A 22,571-nucleotide genomic window follows, 5' to 3' on the forward strand; every position below is an offset into this window, starting at 1 on the left:
TGACAGTATGTTAGAAGAAGTGTCAGAAAAGGACTTCAGATTATACATGATTAATATGATTCACAAAGCAAAGGATGAGATAAGAGAGCAAATGCAGGCAATGAATGATAATACCAAAAGCTGAAAAGGCAAGAGATACAGATTCTAAAAAAAAAAAAAAAAAAAAAAAAAACCCAAATGGAAATCCTTGAAATGAAAGAAACAATAAACCAAATAAAAAACTCAATGGAAAGCATCACCAAAAGACTAGACCGCTTGGAAGAAAGAACATCAGACAATGAAGACAAAATATTTAATCTTGAAAATAAAGATGAAACAGAGAAGATGGTAAGAAATCATGAACAGAATCTCCAAGAACTATGGGACATCATAAAAGACCAAATTTAAGAATTATTGGGATTGAGGAAGGCACAGAGATACAAACCAAAGGAATGAACAACCTATTCAATAAAATAATATCAGAAAATTTCCCAAACTTGAAGAATGAAATGGAAAATCAAATACAAGAGGCTTACAGAACACCAAATGCACAAAATCACAACAGATCCACACCAAGGCACATTATAATAAAAATGCCTAACATTCAAAATAAAGATAGGATTTTGAAGGCCACGAGACAAAAGCATCAGATTACATGTAGGGGGAAATCAATATGGATAGCAGCAGACTTCTCAACCCAGACTCTAAAAGCTAGAAAGGCCTGGAGCAACATATTTCAAGCTCTGAAAGAACATGGTTGCCAACCAAGAATCCTATACCCAGAAAAACTAACCTTCAGATTTGAGGACAAAATAAAATCCTTCCGTGATAAACAAGTTAAAAGACTTTACAAATAGAAAGCCTGTGCTACAGAATGTTCTCAATAAAATATTCCATGAGGAGGAAATGAAAAACAACAATGTAGGTCAGCAAAGGGAGGAACTACCTTAGAGAAAAACCACTCAAAGGAGAAACCGAGCCAAATTAAAAACCAAAAATAAGCCCAAATGACTGGAATACAAATCATATCTCAATAATAACCCTGAATGTTAATGGCCTAAACTCATCAATCAAAAGACATAGACTGGCAGAATGGTTTAAAAAGAAAGACCCAACAATATGCTGCCTGCAAGAGACTCATCTCATAGAAAAAGACATCTACAGACTAAAGGTGAAAGGATGGTAAAAAACCTACTACGCACATGGACCCAGTAAAAAAAGTGGGGGTTTCCATCCTTATATCAAATAAAGTGGAATTCAAGCCAAAGTTAGTCAGAAGGGATAAAGAAGGACATTTCATACTGCTTAAGGGAACCATAAATCAGGAAGACATAATGATAGTAAATATTGATGCCCCAAACAATGGTGCATCCCTGTACATCAAACAAATCCTTCTCAATTTCAAGAATCACATAGACCACAACACGATAATTCTGGGTGACTTTAACACACCGCTGTCACCACTAGATAGATCTTCCAAACAAAAACCAAAAAAGAAATCATAGAACTGAATAACACAATCAATCAATTAGACTTAATAGACATATATAAAATAGTCCATCCATCAGTGAGCGAATTCACTTTCTTCTCAGCAGCACATGGAACCCTCTCAAATATAGACCACATGTTATGCCACAAAGCAGCCTTTAGGAAATGCAAAAAAAATAGAGATACTGCCTTGTGTTCTATCAGATCATAATGGACTGAGAGTAGAAATCAATGACAAAATAAAAAACAGACATTACTCCAACACCTGGAGACTAAATAATATGCTATTGAATGAAACATGGATAACAGAAAACATCAGGGAGGAGATAAAAAAAAATTCTTAGAGGTCAATGAGAACAGTGATACAACATATCAAAATCTCTGGGACACTATGAAAGCAGTACTAAGAAGAAAATTCATTGCATGGAGTGCATTCCAGGAAAGAATGAAAACTCAACAACTAAATGACCTAACATTACAGCTCAAAGCCCTAGAAAAAGAAGAGCAGAATAACAGCAAAAGTAGTAGAAGACAGGAAATAATTAAAATCAGAGCTGAAATCCATGAAATTGAAACAATTCAAATAATTGACAAAACAAAAAGTTGGTTCTTTGAAAAAGTAAACAAAATAGACAAACCCTTAGCCACACTAACAAAGAGAAGGAAAGAGAAAACTCAAATTACTAAACTTCATGATGAAAAAGGAAATATCACAACAGACACCACTGAGATACAGAACATAATGAGAAGCTACTTTGAAAAATCTGTATTCCAACAAAATAGAACCTACCGAAGACATTGACAAATTTCTAGAGACATATGCTCCTCCAAAACTGAACCAGGAGGACATACACAATTTAAACAGATCAATATCAAGCAATGAAATAGAAGAAGCCATTAAAAACCTACCATCCAAGAAAAACCCAGGACCAGACGGATTCTCAACCGAGTTCTACAAGACCTTCAAAGAAGAACTCATTCCAATACTTCTCAAAGTATTCCAGGAAATAGAAAAGGAGTGTACCCTACCAAACTCATTCTATGAAGCTAATATCACCCTCATACCCGAACCAGGAAAAGACACATCAAGGAAAGAAAATTTTAGACCAATATCCTTGATGAATATAGATGCAAAGATCCTTAACAAAATATTGGCAAACCATATCCAAAACATATTAAGAAAATCGTGCAACACGATCAAGTGGGGTTCATCCCTGGAATGCAAGGATGGTTTAACATCTGTAAATCAATAAACGTAATCCATCATGTCAATAGACTTAAGGATAAGCATCATATGGTTATTTCAATTGATGCAGAAAAAGCGTTCGACAAAATACAACACCCCTTCATGCTCAAAACACTAGAAAAAATAGGGATAGTAGGAACATATCTGAACATTGTAAAGGCTATTTATGCTAAGCCCATGGCCAACATCATTCTTAATGGAGAAAAAATAAAACCATTCCGTTTAAAAACCGGAACAAGACAGGGATGTCCTCTTTCACCACTTCTATTCAACATTTTCTTTGAAATTCTAGCCAGAGCAATTAGACAGACTAAAGAAATTAAAGGGATACGAATAGGAAAAGAGGAACTTAAGCTGTCACTATTTGCTGATGACATGGTTCTGTATTTAGAGGATCCAAAAACCTCCTCCAGAAAACTTCTAGACCTCATCAATGAATTCAGCAAAATAGCAGGCTATAAAATCAACACACATAAATCTAAAGCACTTTTATACACAAGCGACAAAACATCTGAAAGGGAAATGAGGAAAATAACTCCATTTGCAATAGCCTCAAAAAAATAAAATACTTGGGAATCAATCTAACCAAAGAGGTAAAAGATCTCCACAATGAAAACCACAAAACATTGAAGAAAGAAATTGAGGAAGACCTTAGAAGATGGAAAGATCTCCCATGTTCTTGGATAGGCAGAATTAATATTGTCAAAATGGCCATACTACCAAAAGTGCTATACAGATTCAATGCAATTCCAATTAAAATCCCAATGATGTACCTTACAGAAATAGAGCAAGTAATCAGGAAATTCATCTGGAAGATTAAGAAACCCAGAATAGCTAAAGCAATCCTTGGCAGAAAGAGCAAAGCAGGGGGTATTGCAATACCAGATCTTCAACTCTACTACAAAGCAATAGTAAAAAAAATGGCATGGTATTGGCACCAAAATAGACAGGTAGATCAATGGTACAGAATAGAGGACATGGACACAAACCCAAATAAATACAATTTTCTCATACTAGACAAAGGGGTCAAAAATATGTAATGGAGAAAAGATGGCCTCTTCAACAAATGGTGCTGGGAAAACTGGAAATCCATATGCAACAGAATGAAACTAAACCCCTATCTCTCACTCTGCACAAAAATCAACTCAAAATGGATCAAGGACCTTGGAATCAGACCAGAGACCCTTCATCTTATAGAAGAAAAAGTAGGTCCAAATCTTCAACATGTTGGCTTAGGATCAGACTTCCTTAACAGGACTCTCATAGCACAAGAAATAAAAGCAAGAATCAATAAGTGGGATAGATTCAAACTAAAAAGCTTTCCCTCAGCAAAGGAAACTATCAGCAATGCGAAGAGAGAACCTACACAGTGGGAGAAAATCTTTGCCACTTATACTTCAGATAAAGCACTAATTTCCAGAATATACAAAGAACTCATAAAACTCTACACCAAGAATACAAATAACCCAATCAACAAATGGGCTAAGGAAAATAACAGACACTTCACAGAAGAAGATCTACAAGCAATCAACAGATATGAAAAAATGTTCAACATCTCTAGTAATAAGAGAAATGCAAATCAAAACTACCCTAAGATTCCATCTCACCCCAATTAGAATGGCGATTATCAAGAACACAAGCAACAATAGGTGTTGGCGAGGATGTGGGGAAAAAGGTACACTCATACATTGCTGGTGGGGTTGCAAATTAGTGCAGCCACTCTGGAAAGCAGTGTGGAGATTCCTCAGAAAGCTTGGAATGGAACCACCATTTGACCCAGCTATCCCACTCCTTGGCCTATACCCAAAGGACTTAAAATCAGCATACTACAGAGATACAGCCTCATCAATATTCATAGTCGCTCAATTCACAATAGCCAGATTGCGGAACCAACCTAGATGTCCTTCAATGGATGAATGGATAAAGAAACTGTGGTATATATATATAGATATATATATATATATATATATATATATATATATATATATATGATGGAATATTGCTCAGCTATAAAGAATAGTAAAATTATGGCATTTGCAGGCAAATGGATGAAATTGGAGAATATCATTCTAAGCGAGATAAGCCAATCTCAAAAAAACAAAGGACGAATGATCTCGCTGATAAGCGGATGATGACACATAATGGGGGGTGGGAGGGGTTAGTGTTAGGATTAGAGTTAGGGTTAGGATTAGGGTTAGGGAGGGAGGCAAGAATGGAGGAAGGAGGGACTGTATAGAGGGAAAAGAGGGGTGGGAGGGGTGGGGGGGGAGGAAAAAATAACAATGAATCAAATAACATTACCCTATGTAAATTTATGATTACACAAATGGTATGCCTTTACTTCATGTACAAACAGAAACAGCATGCATCCCATTTGTTTACAATAAAAATAAATTAAAAAAAAGAAAATGAGAGGGAGGGTGAATGAGACAGACATCTTTACCCTATGTACATGTATGATTACACGAATGATATGAATCTACATTGTGCACAATCATAGAACAAAATTATGTACCCCATTTGTGTACAATGAATCAAAATGCAATCTGTAAAAAATTAAAAGCTTAATAAAAATAATAAAAAGAAAAAAAACACAATTCCTGGATAAATACCATTAGAAAATTTCTCACTCAATACAGAGCAGAACAGACCTACTCAAGAGGGCATGAGAACCTGCACTAAAACCAACAATTTGAGAGCAATATGTTCTGAAGCTGAAACAGAGCAGTTGTTCAAAGATATTCAGCCTTTTCAGGTTTATATGGCAGAGATCAACTTTTATTTACACTCTCCTTTCAGATTTTTATTTACATTCTACTTTCAGACTGTGCATCTGAAAAGCTAATGCTAGCAACCACCAAAGCCAGTGGCCATTAGAGTTGAGGATGTCATGGAAGACAATAAAAGACCTACATACCTTGTTTCCAAAAGTATTTTTATATGGCTTTTCTTACTGATTTCTGTGGTGTACCTGGAGCAGATGTGAAGGCAGCATTTGTGCAGTTAACTAAACACTTTAACCTTCAAGTGGTCAGAGAGAAGACCTAAGTGAAACAGAAACTAACTGTGCCATTCCAGATGTCGACTTTATGAAAAAGAATAAGTAAAAGCCACGTGAACTGGGTAACAAGGAATGAACCATGGAAGTTTTTCTTAGTGTTCATTAGGGCCAAACACGTTCCAATGGGAACCTATCTCAGTAACACTGGACAGAAAAATGTTTTGAAATATAAATGGTTACTTTAAAAATATTTTTCTTCAGAATACAGTTAATGTACCAAGTATAACCAAGCTATGGGCCTCAAATTTTGTTGATCACAAGCTCAAATGGCAAGGGGGAAAAAATGCTTCTGTTGCTTCTGAGCCTCCAGGAATCAAATGCCAAAATAGGAGAAGTGTGAGATGTATTCAGAATCACACCCTGAAAGATAAATGGGAGCAGGCGAAGGAGAATGCCTGTAGGCCATGAGGATCTGCTTCACCCTTGAAAGAGGGAGAGGTAAGAAGATTGTCTGAGAAATCTGTCAGCCCCAAGGGAGCGCCCATGCAAAGAGGAAAGAAGCATCCAGGACCGAAAAAGCTTAGTCCACAGGTCCTGCAGTGGAGCCTGTCAGCCACTCACGCTTCTCTGCCCAGATTCTTTCAAAAGAAGATATGAATGGTACATCTCCATGGCTGCCACAATATAAGACTATACATGTCATGCTAAATAGACATTTGAAATCAATATTTTACTCCAAATTCCAAAACTGGACCAGATACCACACAGGCTCTAGTTCCTAGAGTTTGTTTTAATCTGGGATTAATTTATGTGCTCTGGAAAGCTTAGGGTCATCCATGTTTCATTTAAAAGATATAACACACACTGGCAGATGAATAAAACAAATTTTAATTTTCCACATTTTCATAGAAATTATGAAGAAAAACAAATCATTTGATTGATAGATACTATAGTTTCTATCATAAAGAGGGCACTTTGATTCTCTTTGGAATTTTCTCATATTTGTCCAGGGCTTTGTTATAATATATCCCTTATACCTTTGGCAAGGGTATTTCTTACTTGAAAACTACAATATACAATTCACACTAACCCAATTTTGCAAAATTTGGATTGAGTTATTCATAACTAAATAACAAAAAAGAACCACTTCTCTATAATAGGACTATATTACCATTACAGTGTCTATAATTAATAAAATACCAATTTAATTCTCCTAATAATATTTTGTGGTAGACTCTAGAACTTGATGACCCCTGTTTTATAGATGGGAATGCTGAGGTTCACAGAAGTTAAATGGATTGCTGAAGGTGCACAGATGAGATCAGACCCCAATCTTCTAAGTACTTAGCTGGATGTTCTTTATCAATTTCCAAAATGAAATTTTGATAAGAAAGAAAAGTAATGAATAGAAATATTGATCAAACTCATTAAATTTCATATGCTCACATGAATTCATTGTCTGTAGTGTTTAATATGGAGTCAACACTGAAATGCCCTTTGAAAAATTATGGAATGTTTTTGTTCTACCAAACCCTTTATGGAGTATAAAAGGAAGGCAGTAGAAAGGGAAAGAGAGATTTCCTGGGATTACCCAGGAATCAGTTTCTGCACTGTGAATGCACTTAATGCCACTGAATTATATTGTTAAGATGAATAAAATGGTAGATTTTTATGCAAAGTATATTTTTTCCACATTTAAAGTAAATTTTTTAAAGTCAGCTGCCTATATACACCAACCCCTAATTATCTAAGCTATTATAAATATTTTGGCTTTATAGAGGGTCACTGTTATTCTTGAGACTAAATACCTCAAAATCTCTTATCTGTAAGAAAACATAGTGGGCCATATTGACAATGGAAAAAAATTATAGGTGTAAGTAGGACTAAATGTAGCTAACTAAACTTTACCCTATAATTTTTCCTTTAAGTACTGAAAAATTTCATGGCAGGGGATGCAGCATGAGGCTCTGAGTTCAATCCCTAGTAACACACACACACACACACACAAAAAAAAAAAAAAAAAAAAAAAAAAAAAATTTAAAGTATATGAGAGAATTTGAACTTGTGAATTGAACTATATAATCAACAAAATTTTAAACTTTCTAAAACTATTGTTATTACTGGTCTGTTAACAACAGTACATCTGTCACAAGCAATTGGGACCAGCAATATGTCACCAGGAATATTGGATTCAATGCTAAATATATTCACTTACTAGGGAAGTCTTTGAAAAATTATTATGTCATTTCATCTCAATCCATTTTCTTATATAATATGCACAAATAAATAACAGAAGTTATTAAAGTATTCTATCAAATTATAAAATATTTTTAGTTGAAGACTTTTGGGGGACAAGTTATTCACATTATTTTGATAACATTTTCCTCTTCATTCTTCTGTCCATTCATCTGTTCTATCCACTCATGTATTCCTTATTCCCACAGACACTTGTGGGTACCAATAAGATGAGGACATGAAGGATAAGGGCTGAACTGAGACATGGACTGTGTTGTCTAAGAGTCCACACCTTCACCTGTTAGTCTGCCTTTTCATCTAGGGACTGGTTAGCATGCCCTGAACAATACGATTTCACCAGGGAATAGGAATGGGAGGAAGAAACAGATATGTAAGTAGCAAAATATACTTTCAACCATGTGCCTTGATGGGTACTTTATTTCATTTACTTGAGTTATTTTTTGAGACTGTAGTAACTACAAGTAAATAAACTCAGACCTGAGAAGGCCATTCAATATGTTTAATTCCCTAACCAGAAAGTGGTGGGAAAATCAAGATGATGATGATGATGATGATGATGATGATGATGATGAGTGTGTATGTGTGTGTGTACATACACAACAAATGCTAATTTTGTTGCCATTTTTCAATTAATGTATGCTAGCTTCCAAATTTATTCTGACATTATGAATCCCCATTATCATTATACTTTCTTCCACTCACTAATTCACTTATTTCGAATTATTTTTTCCAGATACATCCATTTACCTTTTAAACTGGACTCCATTCATTTTCTGTTTGTGTTCTTTCTCTATGACTTTTAGACCAATTTTATTCCTCTGTACTTGCATAGCTATCAAACTGTGTGGTTGTATTTGTTCCTTCTGCTCTCTTATAATAAGAAAATTAATAACCATTGTGTATCTACTGTGTGCCAGATATTGTTGTAAGAACTTTACATATATTTACTATATTCTAAATCACCCTTGGATGCTAGCACAATTACTTCCTACATTCTACAAATGAGTTAAGAGTCTTAGTGAAACAACTTTCTATGCACAAGAGATACACATGCATTATAATGATAGAAATTGCTTATAAAATATTTGAACTGAATTATTTGTGTTTCTTAAGTGTTCTATTCATGATAATCATCAGCATAAAACCAGGGGTAGCAAACATTTTCTACAAAGAGCCAGATAATATTTTGCACTCTGTGATTCACATTCAGTCTGTCACATATCCTTCTTTCTTCCCCAACTCCACAAAATTCTAAAATGTAAAAACCAACACACACACACACACACACACACACACACACACAAAAGCCTGTTTTTCTGTCTCCAAACAAAACAATCAGAAGACCAAGTGAGGCCTGAGGCCAAGGTTTGTGGACTCCCTAGCTACCCTCCTAACCTCTATTCTGTTCTCTCTGGAGTGAAATTGACTGTGAAGTTCTATTTATACATTACTTTTCTCTTCCTTATCTCTACCATTTTAAAATATGGTCCAGATTCGCCTTATAACCCAAAGGCCATGCAAATAAAACTTCTCTGAATAACAAGGTTCTGCCAATTTTCAAAAACCCAGAATGCCAACTGCCTTGGACGACCAGAGATTATTTTCATTTTGCCTTCTAGCTGTTCTACCCTCAGTTGAAGCTGCCACATGGTGTGGCAGAGTCTCATATGCAGCAGGCCTCATGGAATACATGCATGAGTCTCTTACTCCACACTCACACATCCCACTGCAGCCTGGGATGCTGTTCTTTGGAAATTCTTCATAGTGAACTCCCTAATCTTACCAGCACTTATGACCCAGATTGCCCTCACCCTAAAGTTCTCCTTCAGATTCTGACAGGAATTGGAGAATGGATGACATACATGTGTCTGAGATGATTAATAAAGGAAGTCAGGAGGTTGGAGATAGGCCCTATTGTTGGAGGAGGTAAAATATCCACTTAAAAAATTTAACAAAATGACCTCCCTCCTTGGTATTTGTGTTCCACAAAACACAGTTCTGGCCAGTGAGACCTAATAATGGACATTCTTGGAAAGTGCTTCTGAGGTGGCAGCAGATTCAGCTAGCCTGCCTCACTTTTCCTTTGCCCTTACTCCTTTGTGCCTCAACAGTGCTAATGACAGGAGGTAAAGCCGGCATCGTGCATCTGAGTCTAACCAAAACATCCAGTAAAATCACAGACACTTGCCCCTAACAACAGGCCTACGCTGCCTTTTTCTGGAGAGTTAAATAAGGGGATGGAGACCAACTGTCTTTTTAAAAACATCATGATTTCAGTTATTATGTGCAACTGAACAGAATTCCAACTTAATACACTGCTTTCTCCTAATTCACTTGTTTCTAATTTCACTTTAGCATTTATCATCCTCTGATAGGTGCACACAGCAAGAAAGGAAGCAAATATCCTGATTGCGGAGGATTGTGCTTCTTCTACAGTTGATGCATCTTTAGGACACATTGTTCATTATGAATGGTGTTGACCACAATAGACACAAAATTCCCATGGGGCCTTTGTTGACAGCTTCTTGATTACTGACAAATAAGGAGGACTTGCTGGCCATGTGTGTGTTCCACCTGAGTTGCAGAAGTAAGTTAATCATACCAGCCCTCAGGCCCCTGACAGATTCCTTTCTTAATTTTGCCTTCTCTACATCACTACATCCCTAGTCCTTTATTCCATCACCCTTAAGTACCCACAAATATTTGCTTAACATATATACACATAGTTTTTTTTGCTAATTAGACATAGGCTTATTTCTACCTCTCAATAACAGATTCTTTGAAAGTTATCAAATTCTTTTTTTACAATTTTTATTAGTGAAATACAGTTGAACATAATACTGGGGTTCATTTTGACATAATTATACCAGCATGGATTATAATTTGCTCCAATGCAGTCCTCAATATTTCCACTTGCCCTCCATTCCTCCCTCCCCCTGTTCCCCTTCCTCTACTAGTCTTCTTTCTATTTATTTATAGTTTTTTTAAATTGGTGCCTTATAAATACACATAAAGGTGAAATTCACTGTGGTGTCAAATTCCATAATGTGTCTGTTACCCATTTTTTTATTTTTTGAAATTGCTTCTGAATATTGGTCTCTTTCTCTGAAAAGATAATACTAATGATATGCATTGTTTCATATATTCAAATATTATCCTACCTGTTTTTTGTCAAGTGATAATTTTGAAAGGTCTTCATGACTTCCCAAAATTCCAAATTTCTTTTCTTCATTTCTCTTTTAAAGATAGATGGTAAAATGAGTATAATAACAGCTAATTTCGCTCTTCATTTCATATTTTGAAAGCTAACTGATATAACTTTCCAAGTTTTAATGAGAAAAACACATTCTCATAGGTCCAAGTACTTGGGCAAAACACTTTGGACAAGTGCTTAGACCTTTCCTTTGGACACCAAATTCTCTCAGGTTGCACTTCCAATCAGACATGCAAACTGCACACTTACTTGTATTAAGTAAAATAAGGAATTTTCCATACAACTCACTGAGTCCTGTAAGTCATACATCTGGAAGAAGACCATAGATGGGACATTCTTTCAAAATTCTTACAAACTAGTTACTAAATATCAATAGGTCTTTAGAAACTGCAAAGCACTTTTACATATTTTCATGATGTAAATATAATTTTTATTCCTATGTTACAGTTGTGGCAACTAGAACTTAAAGAACTTGTTACTTGAGAACCCCAGGCAATAAGTGCCAAAAGGAACAGCAATTAGAACATGTTCCCCTTCTATTCAACAATAGAAACTGATCATTGCAAGGGACCTTCATAATCATTTGGCCCAATTACCCACCCAACTTAAGAAGAAGAATCTTGTATAAATTCCTAATATCCATCATCCAGAATTTATTATCTGCAGTTTTAGAGAGTTGCTTACTTTTGAGAGAGCCCACTGCTCTGTTGGACAAATCTTATTGTTATAAGTTTGTTCTCATACAAAATTAAAATTGAAGTGTTTGCAACTTTTGCTTACTGCCTTTTTTCCTAGTTTTGAAGAGACAAAAATAAGTATATTTCCTAAGCACAAGTGGGTATTCTAAAAATATTCTCATTCCCCTTCAATCTTCCTTTTTCAGAAGAAACTTCCCGGTCCCTCCAATTCTCCCTCATATGACACAACATCTAAACCTGTCCCCATTCTAACCCTCCTCCTCTGGGTGTTCTACACCCAGAAGAGACCCTTGCACAGGGAAAAACCCTGCTCCCAGCTCCCAATTATACACAACAAACTTCATATTGAACAAACTTCAAATCTAGACATATTTGAACATTTTGCAAGTATCCTGCCCTCTCATCTAAGCATGACACCTCTTTTATGTCTTCTTGCAATTGCATCATTTCATGGAATTATTGTTTCAAATCAGTATGCCTAGGCCTTTCTTTCTAAAGCTATTCAATGCCAGCATTGGTCTCCCACATAGCATGTGAGCAATTGATTTCTGAACTTTCCAATGTAGAAGTTATTTAGAGTATGCCAGGTTCCCACCAGCCGTAAACAATGGCTGATACTTTACCTCATTCTGTAAACAGATGGTGAAGTAAGGAATTTGTAGCCACAATGGCAAACATGGGGTCCAAAATAGCTCTCCCTTTTGGTGCCCACTCCAGATAATGTAATATATTATTTAAGCAGCATTATGTGAATTTTTCTTATGAACTTTTAAATAGAAAATGTCCAATGTGCTTATGTCAAACAGACATAGGCAAAGGACAGTGTTGCATTAAGTGACTTGTATTGGGGGAAGGACAGACATGTCATCATGGACTGCCACTTTTTAGAGTGCGACTTAGTGATTACAATGGTCATGGCATTTAAGAACATGATGATAAATTACCTTTAATTATCAACTAAATTACCTTGTTCATCTCTGTATCCTCTTGAAATCCTTTTTTATGACCTTGGAACAGCTCAGAAATCCATTTTTTAAACTTCAGTAAGAGATAAAACAGGGACTTTGGACTTGGTACCAGGTTGAAGGGAACAGGAAGTGTTCTCCCCTCCTCAAAGTAGGAAAACCAAAGTTTGGCCCTTGCAAATTTCCACTCCACATCAGCATCATCCTACACAGACATACATGACCATTCAGCAGGGAAAATGCACAAACAAAATTCTTCTAAGCCTCTGAAAAATACTCCAGCATTTTTTCAAAATGTTAATGCTCTACTCATACACTCTTCCCCAAATATATTTAAAATTTTATCAGTTTTACCACACTACAGTTCTCAAAACGCATGTGTGTTTATAAATAAACTGAAATATAAATATGCTTTCTTACATTCTGAAAAACACTGAAAACTAATCTCTCTTATTTTGTAATGGATCACTCATTCATTCAGTACATAGACCAAGATTTCTCAAGTAAAAATTTGAACTATCACTCCCAACTTGAGAAAGGATCAGTTTTGAACATCACTCAAAAAAGATGGGGAATAGTGTTATTCATAAGCAATAATTTTTGAATAAAGTAAAGATATTTCTGCTCCTTATACCTTACAGTTCCACCTCTCCCCATCTGTGTTGTGATTAAAAGCACAGACTTAAAAATTTCTGGATTACTGGGTTCAATAAGTATATTAAATAGGGAAACAATAAAGAAGAACTAGCAATCCATTCTTCATCCCATTGCTTAGCTAGTCCCTGGAATAATCAAAATATGTAACCACAGACAGTAAAAATGTGTAGAGATTATACCTCAATTTCCTGGAATGAACTGTTAATCATTGCAATTAGCATATTTAGCAAAACAATGACCATTGTAACATTATAGACGCCATAAAGAACATAACCGATGTTTTCAATGAATTTGTGATTATAGTTGATGACCACTGATTTCACTTCAGAAAGTCCAAATATAGCCCAGAACAGTGTCTTAAAACTCTCCTCAACTCTGAGGACAAAGAAAACAAAGAAAAAAATAAGAAAGGGTATAAATACATGTAATAGTAGTAAACTCAAAAGTAAAATTGAGTTGATTCAGTAACTTTGCAAATTAGTAGGTATTCATGAGAAAATTCTTATTTATCTGAACCTCTATTTTCTTTTCTGTCAAATGAGTAGAATGATATTTATTTTTAAGATTGTTGCAAGCATTATTGATAATGTGCATAAGAAGAATATAACTAAATATCTATAGCACAGAATAGGTGATCAATAAATGCAATAACAACTTCATAACCACAGATACTAACTTTTAAATAACTGATAACTTTGGCAAAAAAACTGTTAAATGTATTTCTTAATAAAAGAGTCTTCTTAGGTTTCTGGCTAAGCTGTACTTCTACTCATATCCAATAAATAAAAAACAATAGTATGCATCTTAAGGGAAAAAATAACAATATACACACAATGTTACCCAAATCACCTATTTGCCTTAGGTAAAAATTCCAATGCTTAGTCATAATGACTGATCAGAGCTAAACCCATCTGCTTAACCCAGGTGGTTTCATTTCCCTGAACAAATAAACTTCAGAGAAATATGGAAAACAGTAAGTTATGCTTCAGTTGATTCCTCTCATTGTAACCCTGAAGATCTAGCATTTGAGTAATCTATTCCTAACAGATTTTATGAAAAACACATGTGCCCGTGGTTAACTGAAGTCAAAACTCCTGTTATCACTGATAACTTAAATTTTTCCGATGATAAATTCTGAGAAATTGAATTAGGAAAACAGCTGTTAATCATATTCAATATTCCAGGATCCCCAGTAAGCAGGAGAGGATTTTAGGGCAATAGATGCTAGTTATTGAACAAGAGGCTACCTACATACTAGCAGCTGTGGAACACTCAGCAAATTACTTAACTTTTGTGAATTTCAGTTTTCTTTTTTTGTGGAATGTAGATAGTTATGCTTGAAAGGTATTTACCACAGTGACTAGCTCTAAAAAGTTAGTTATTATTATTTAATATTAGGAAGGTTCCTACGTTTAGAATTCTTCCAACTCATTTTAAGATCCTCACATTTTGCTGAAGAACAAGAGAGGAAGTCTTTACCCAAACACGGAATTATATGAACAATGTTAAATGAATGCTTATTTAATCTATGATCACCATCATTGAGACAGCTGAGATAACATACGTTGTGAAGGCTTCATTTTGTTTTGCCCCAATGTAGTAGGAGTAGAGGTTGAACATTCCAATCATAAAGGCCACGAACACCATGATGAATATGACCATGAACTTGAAGATATCTTTTACTGTTCTTCCAAGTGATATCTGCAGAGGTCCAAAGCTTTCATTTGCAGGTAAAATATATGCTATTCTGGAGAAACTTAAAACTACAGCAATTGCATAAAGACCTTCAGATATAATTTGAGGATCAGAAGGGTCCCACTTTATCCTGGCTAGGAAAAATCAAAGACAAGAGTGATGGTAAGTTTATTTAAGTTCCTTATGTAAATAACTTTTTTTCTGAGAAAAACATCATATATAATTATATTAAAGATATAGCTCACAAATGGAAGTCTCTGATCTTAAAGGGCTTCTTTAGTGTCAGCTGTATTTGAGCTTCTAAATTCATTGAGAAGATGATATCTTCTTTTTCTAGCAATTTCCCATAAGGGTATAGCATAATATTTAAGTGCTCAACCTATAGTCTCAGTAACTTGAGTATTCCTGTAGATTAATTGATCAATTATCAATATATATTGATAATCACAACTGAAAAAACTTATACAAATTACTTTTCTCTTAGTTTTATTCCCCCTCTCTAAAAATGAGATAATGTTACTCCCATCTCTCTTATCTGTTGTGAGAATTCAGCAAGTACATATATTCAGTATTTAGAATGTATCTGGGCACTTAAGAAATTGTAGCACTTATTATTTAGTCTTCAACTAATTGCACTATATTAATTACACTATAATGTAATTTGGGTCTTGTAGAATACTTGCAGTTATTTAAACTTCCTAGAAATAATTTTTGTCACTTATTCAAACAAGTCTATTTTACCACAAAAATTTGCAATAACTGTTTATGAATTTTTCAGGTCATCAAAAACCCTGTCAAGAAAATCATTATGAAGGAAAGATCCAAACACTGTCAGAAAGAGAGAAGATATAATTATAAATCTGCATTCATTTATTTCTTGAAAAGTACAATTAGGAAAGAAAAATAAGAAATTAATAAACAGTTTCCTTTTGGTAGTGCTTTGAATAGTAGCATTATCTATAGATAGGAATCTTTGAATCTTAAAAATTATTCATATTAAAAAATCTTTCAAGATTAAAATAAAAAATTTATAATGCAAACAGGAGACCTTATGTGATATAACCATGAAACCCACAGAGGTACCAATTAAGTGTTAGTTTGTTATCAGAGGGTTTGAAATAAGTATTCAAAGGGATTGTATTTTTCCCAAGTCCAGTTTCTCTCTCTCTCTCTCTCTTTTTTTCTTAAGCAAATAACTGAAACAATTTCTACCCGTTAGCCACTAGCCTCTTGGGAAGGTAGAGGACTTACCTAATTGCTAAATAGGAATGACTAATTGGGTGTATGTGGCTCAGTATTACCCTCTTCTCTTGGGAATTCTTCTCTGTCCTCCACAGACTTATCTCCCAAGTCAAGTGCTTGCTGCCATCCCCTCCGCATGGGAAGGACTGCCCTAATCCATTGCTATTTCAAAACTTGGAGGATAAGTCTTCCTGACTCTAGGATTCAATATTGCTGATCTCATTGGCTAGTAGATCTATGTCATCCACCTTAAATTTTATTAGTATTTGAACTGATTATGGGCCTCCATATTGTTTTTTGTTTTATTTTATTTCTATGCCTGGTTGGAAAATAGGTTGTGTTACTTACTTACTGGGAGTACTTTGAGAGAACTCAAATTTTCCTTTGCTTTCAAATAGGCTACATGTCTTAAATGGAAATAGTACTCAAATGTGGACTTTTAAAAATTACATACATATATATATACATCTATATATACATATACATATATATGGGGTACGATGTGATGTGTTGACAAATGTGTACATTTCATAATGATTAAATCAAGCTAATTAACATTCTGGTCACTTCACATACTTTTTTTTTATGTGTGGTGAGAACACTTGAAATCTACTCTCTTAGCAGTTTTCCAGTATATAGTCCATTATTATTAACTACAGTCACCATGCTGTACAACAGAACATCATAACTTATTCCTCCTAACAGCATCTTTATACCCTTGATCAACTTCTCCCATTCCTGGCAACCACCATGACTCTAATTCTATGAGTCAGACTTTTTTTTAGATTCCACATGTAAGTGAGATCATGTAGTCTTTCTATGCCTGTCTTATTTCACTCAGCCTAATGTCTTCCAGGTTCATCCATGTTGTCACAAATGACAAGCTTTCCTCCTTTTTCAAAGTTGGATAATATTCCATTGTGTATGATAATTCAAGTGCAAACTATGTTTACAGACAAGAGAAAAATAATCTAAGAGATAAGATAGACGTTATCAATGGAAATTGATAGTTAGCCATTTGATCCAAGTGATACAAGAAGATGATTCTCACGATTAAGAGAGGTTTCAAGCCAGTAGACAAATCAAAGGAAGAAGCACAAAGTATGATCCTTCATTTAGAGATGCTCATTCTTCAAATACAGAAGTTTAAAACTCAATAACAATTTTAGGAGAATTGGGCAGTAACCAACTACTACTGACATCTTTTGTATAAGAAAATTCTGCATTTTTATAAATTTATGTAGACCATACAATGTAAACTCACCCAAATTGTAGTATTTCACATTGTCTCCCAATGTAACTTTTGTCAAGTCCTTCAAAGTATCATTTGCATCAATGATGCTCTGAGCTTTGGAAGCATGCCAAAATGCCATGAATCTTGCAATGAATGATGCTGCAAAGATTGCTAACATTCCAAAATCAAGCATATTCCACAACTCAAATAAGTATTCTTTGGGGCCTTGAGTCCAGATTTCTTTACATTCGGCCCATATCATGCCTGCATCAGAAAGAGGTTAAAATATCAATTCAATTTCATCCCAGTCTTAACTCTTTCATGAAACAAAATAAAATTGAAAGGTCTCAGTCTGACATTCAAAAGCTTTCCAAATTTGGCCCCAATCTTCCTGTACAGACACTATTCCTACATCCCCACAAATTCCACAGTCCAGAAATATCAGTACATCACCTGAATGTGATCTAACATCACCAAGATGCCTAAAACAAAAAAGCCTTCTATCGATCTATTATTTCTACACAGAAAAATGCTCAGTAGATGTTCATTATAATACCCAAAACACACAAACACTCTCATATACTCAAAATAGAAGAACTCATGAGACTTCCATGGCTATTAAACAGACATTTGATATGATATCCTATTAATTTTCATGAGGTAGTGGCCTTGAGAATGTGCCTCGCTGACCTCCAACAATAGGAATTTTATTGACCATGGGCCTCAGGTACTGCCTTCTGAAAACCATTCCTATTTTCTCCAAGGCCCTGCCTCCCATGGCTGCTCCTGGTCAACGACCGAGATTACCCCTTCTAGGGATACGTGAGTCTCCTCTGATGGCTGACTTTGGCTCAAGAAATTCTTGCCAAAATTGCTTTAGTCTGCATTGAGATCTAGGATGCCTGTAACCTAAGATGACTTCCTTCCCTCTCTCCAACCCTCAGAGTTTGACTTGCATCCAAATTTGACAGTCCTTGCAATCTTCCTCAGCAATCTCTCCATTTTTCTCTCAGAAAAAACAATGTTCCTCAATAAAATTTCCGTTTTTCCCTAATCCAACTGTTGTACACTTAATCATTGTGCCTGTTTCTTGGAGGACCTAAACACACATCCAAAAAATCTTTATGCTAAAAAGTTAAATTTTACAAGTTTAAAATGTTATGTATTCTGTGAGTTCACATTTAAACTAACCATAGTAAAAGACCAGAAGTTACTTAGCTAATTAATATGGTAGTACTAGAGAAACAACATGTATCCCATTTGTTTACAATAAAAAAAAATATGATAGTACTAATAGTAGTTAACTTTTTCTGGTGCAATTATTAAGAATATTGCATATGCTTTCAAATATTTAATGTAATATCTATCATTGGTTTTAAGATGAGACCACCAAATATTTAAAACCTTACTTCTCTACTTATTAATTATGAAGTATTTGGCAAGATATTTAAACTTTCTAAAATTCCATTTGTAAAATGAGAATGAGAGTAGTTTCTAACTACTTCACAGGATTATTAAGGGTTTAAATAAAATAATGCATATAAAATGCCAAGCACAAAGCTAGGCAATTGGAAAAAATCATGGCAAACAGTTATGTAGTCATGATCAGCACACATTTTATTTCTTAATTTGGAGATTGTTGCTTGACTTAAAAGAAATTACTTTAAGATACCCTGCTTTCTGACATCTGTCTGACCCTAGAGCCATCTGGGGAAATATAATCCAAACCCCAACAACTAATCAAAACTTCCTTCTGCCAGGAAGACTTTCAAAATCTATGGTTGGGAAAATTAGTCTTCTCTGCTTACCCTCAGCAACCACCTGCCCCAAATTCTCACATTTGTCCTAAATGTCTGTCACAGAACTTGCCAAATAAATGGCTGTGGAGCCCTGTCAAGATGAAGAAATGCCACGGCCTCTGCTCTCCAAAAGCCCATCATATGCTTTTCTCAAAACCAGCATTCAGGGCAGCATAGAGAATGTGATCTTAAAACAACTTCATTACTGTATTTGAGCTCTTTCAAGTTAAAAAGGGACTAGGATTGAATTCACATATACTCTAGTGGGTGAAACTGATAATAGGAAATATTGAATGAGGGCATTTGCATGTGTGTTCTCTCTCTCTCTCTCTCTCTCTCTCTCTCTCTCTCTCTCTCTCTCTCTCTCAATAGGAATGAAAAATCCTACAGTAAGTAGTCCCTGGTTCCTGCCAGCCTCAACATTAGATGAGGATTGTTCAGAGCAACATAGGGACTGAAGAGACATCTGAATTCACAGAGTCCAGCAGTTTTTAAAGCTTCCCTTTCTCCTTCCCATTTATCTCTCTATTCTCTCTTTAAGAACAGAAATCTTAAAAAAAAAAAAAAAAAAAAGAATAGAAATTTTGGTACAAATGATGCCTTCCTGAAGCTTACACACTAAAACACCCTGAACTATTACACCTGAGCACTGAGCACCTCTGGCAGCTGCTAGTTCAGCCTCTCTCCCACAGCCTCTGCTCAAATGCATCTGGAGACAGGTGCTTACTCCTTCTAAAGGCCACTCATCCCACTGTCAAATTTTCAGGAATAGCCGTTCGAAGGGGATGCGTTGGTTCTATTTCTGCCCTCTAGAGCAGTAGAGAATGAATCAGCTCCCTCTGCCTTTAAAGTTCTTTAACAAACAACCCACTTGTGTGCTCATTAAATCTGTTCTTCTCCAGCAGAGGCAGGTTTACTGTGAGGCTAATGAAGCTTCAGCTTTGAGATGCCCTACTTGCCCACGCTCCGTCCAGGGCTGTTTTGTCTTCTTTTTCTCTAAATAGGGCCCTCTAAATAAATAAGCCTCAGGTTCCCTGGATCCCACTCAACCCCTCACCACCACCCCCAGTCTCATTGGTTTGAGCATGCCATTCTGACTTGTCAAGATCTCCGGAAACATTAGCTCTGACCTGAGTTTTTCAACTCTTCCTCATCTAAAAATTAGATAAGTTTGAATTCTGTGACCACTAAAGTTAGTCTTTTCCCTCAAGTCAACGTTACACACCCAGGTTCTAAACTAAGTGAGCCACTTCTTATTAATACTTCCAGAAAGTTCTACAACAATTTAAAGGAAAATAAACACCAGAGTCAGTAACTGAAACAGGAGTCCAACATGTGCTAGAAATGCATAGCTGTCTGTTTTGAGTTGTTCATTATTTTCCCTCTAAATAAATACAGTGAGATAAACTGTGAAGTAAAATACAAAGGTAACCAGGACAAGAATTCCAAGAAAAATGCTTTTATTCATAAAAGTTAGTTTTAATACTCTTGGTTTACATTTCTAAATGAAAAAGAAAAAAATCTGAAGTTCATAATAAAAAATATATTACTATGAGGAGGATAGATCATGATAATGAAATGAACATTCATCTTCTCTAATCCTCTTGTATAAAAGTTAATTTTTTCAATGTTCATCTTGCACTAAAAGAATCTTGCCTAATATGTCTTCAGTAAAAAATGCTAGCCCATGCAGAAGTAACCTAGACTCTTAGTGAAAAGTCTAATAATATTATAATTATCTGAAATTTATTGACTATTTCCTATGCACCAATCACTGTATTATTTATTGTACATATTCTGATACATTTAAAAAAAAACTATAGTACACAGTTTCTTAATCTAATAAGATAAAGGCAATATCCAAAGGGTATTTATTCTTAAGTCAGGTATTAGAGGTAAAATGTAATTTGTTTTAGTTTCATTGTTTAGATTAGAAAAGCGATAGTGAAAATCAAAGACCTCTTCTTTATCTGAAACTTATTATTGCTTTGGTGATACAATTCACATGTTAAGCTACTAGTCATGTTTTTCCTTAAAACATATCCAGGAAATGAAGAGATTCAAAAGGATTCAATAACCAACTCTCCAGTGTATATTGAATTAACTCACATGCACTTGAAATGAACATATGATAATTTGTACAGTGCTTCCTGATATTTCAATCGATAATCCCACTTGGCTCCAATGTGAAGAAGCCAGTAAGACAAGTCCTGGCCCAGAAGTGAAAGAAAAGTGATCATAGATTTTCTCCAGGTAACAGAAGGGAAGTGAGATGGGGAGGGAGGGATCTGGGTGGGAAAGAAGCTTATGGACTTAAAAGTCTAGTAGGAAGATCCCTTGCACTCTTTTCTATTTACGCCTATATCATTCCACACTAGGTAACTTTATGCATACTCATAACCTTACACGCCACCTGGAAATTAAGGAGGGCTTGAACTTTATCCATCAACTTCTTCCAGGGTCAAGGTCATACTTTCTATTACCTAGTGGACATTTTCACCTGAAAATTCCATGAACATTTCAAAGTCAAACCTAAACACATTTATCAACTTTTCGTTCTCCTAGCCACAAGCATGGACTTCCTTCTATATTCTTCCTCTTAAAGAGAATTTCAATCACCACTTACTGATCTATGAATCCACAACTCACCCTTTTGATGTGTAATAATCACCAAGTTCCTTGCATTTTATCTTTTAAGGAGCTCTGAAGTCCTTTCCACCACCCCCGAGTTCTGGGACCTTCCTCCTCACAGAGATCACACACTGGGTCTCAATCTCTGGACTTACCCTTCCTTGAAGCCACCTTCTACTCCAAAACCACTGTGACCTTTCTGAAATGTGATCTGATCACATCCAGGAACCACTGAGACTCTCCTCAAGTCATTTCATCACCCTTATCTCCTCTTACCCACAACTACAAACACACCTGGACCCCAGCTCTGCCTAACTCATAATATCTCAAGCATGCCAGGTGCTGTCCTAGTTTCACAGCTCTGCATCCAATGTTCCCAGGCCTTGCAGTGTCCTTATCTTCCAAACACTCAGTCCAGCTAACTTATCCTGTTCACCAACATCTCAGATTGAAGTTACTGTCCAGA

At 35.4% G+C, this 22,571-nt stretch overlaps 1 protein-coding gene across 4 annotated transcripts in view; it reads right to left on the reverse strand.

The window, feature by feature from the left end:
* Positions 1 to 22,571, reverse strand: part of Trpc6 (transient receptor potential cation channel subfamily C member 6) — a 139,470-nt gene that overhangs the window by 9,245 nt on the left and 107,654 nt on the right. Inside the window, exons 6-11 of one of the 4 annotated variants that reach the window (XM_047517224.1) lie at positions 17,706 to 17,939; positions 15,069 to 15,333; positions 13,684 to 13,879; positions 12,849 to 13,052; positions 11,473 to 11,493; positions 11,132 to 11,206 (exon numbers count right to left, since the gene is read on the reverse strand). In XM_047517224.1, coding sequence (XP_047373180.1) covers positions 11,132 to 11,206; positions 11,473 to 11,493; positions 12,849 to 13,052; positions 13,684 to 13,879; positions 15,069 to 15,333; positions 17,706 to 17,939 — 995 coding nt within the window. Of the gene's footprint in view, positions 1 to 10,480; positions 10,545 to 11,131; positions 11,207 to 11,472; positions 11,494 to 12,848; positions 13,053 to 13,683; positions 13,880 to 15,068; positions 15,334 to 17,705; positions 17,940 to 22,571 lie in introns of those variants that run through there. The other 3 variants (XM_047517227.1, XM_047517225.1, XM_047517226.1) reach the window with 3 other exon arrangements.

This window comes from Sciurus carolinensis, chromosome 11 (assembly GCF_902686445.1).
Source record: "Sciurus carolinensis chromosome 11, mSciCar1.2, whole genome shotgun sequence".
Lineage (NCBI taxonomy): Eukaryota > Metazoa > Chordata > Mammalia > Rodentia > Sciuridae > Sciurus > Sciurus carolinensis.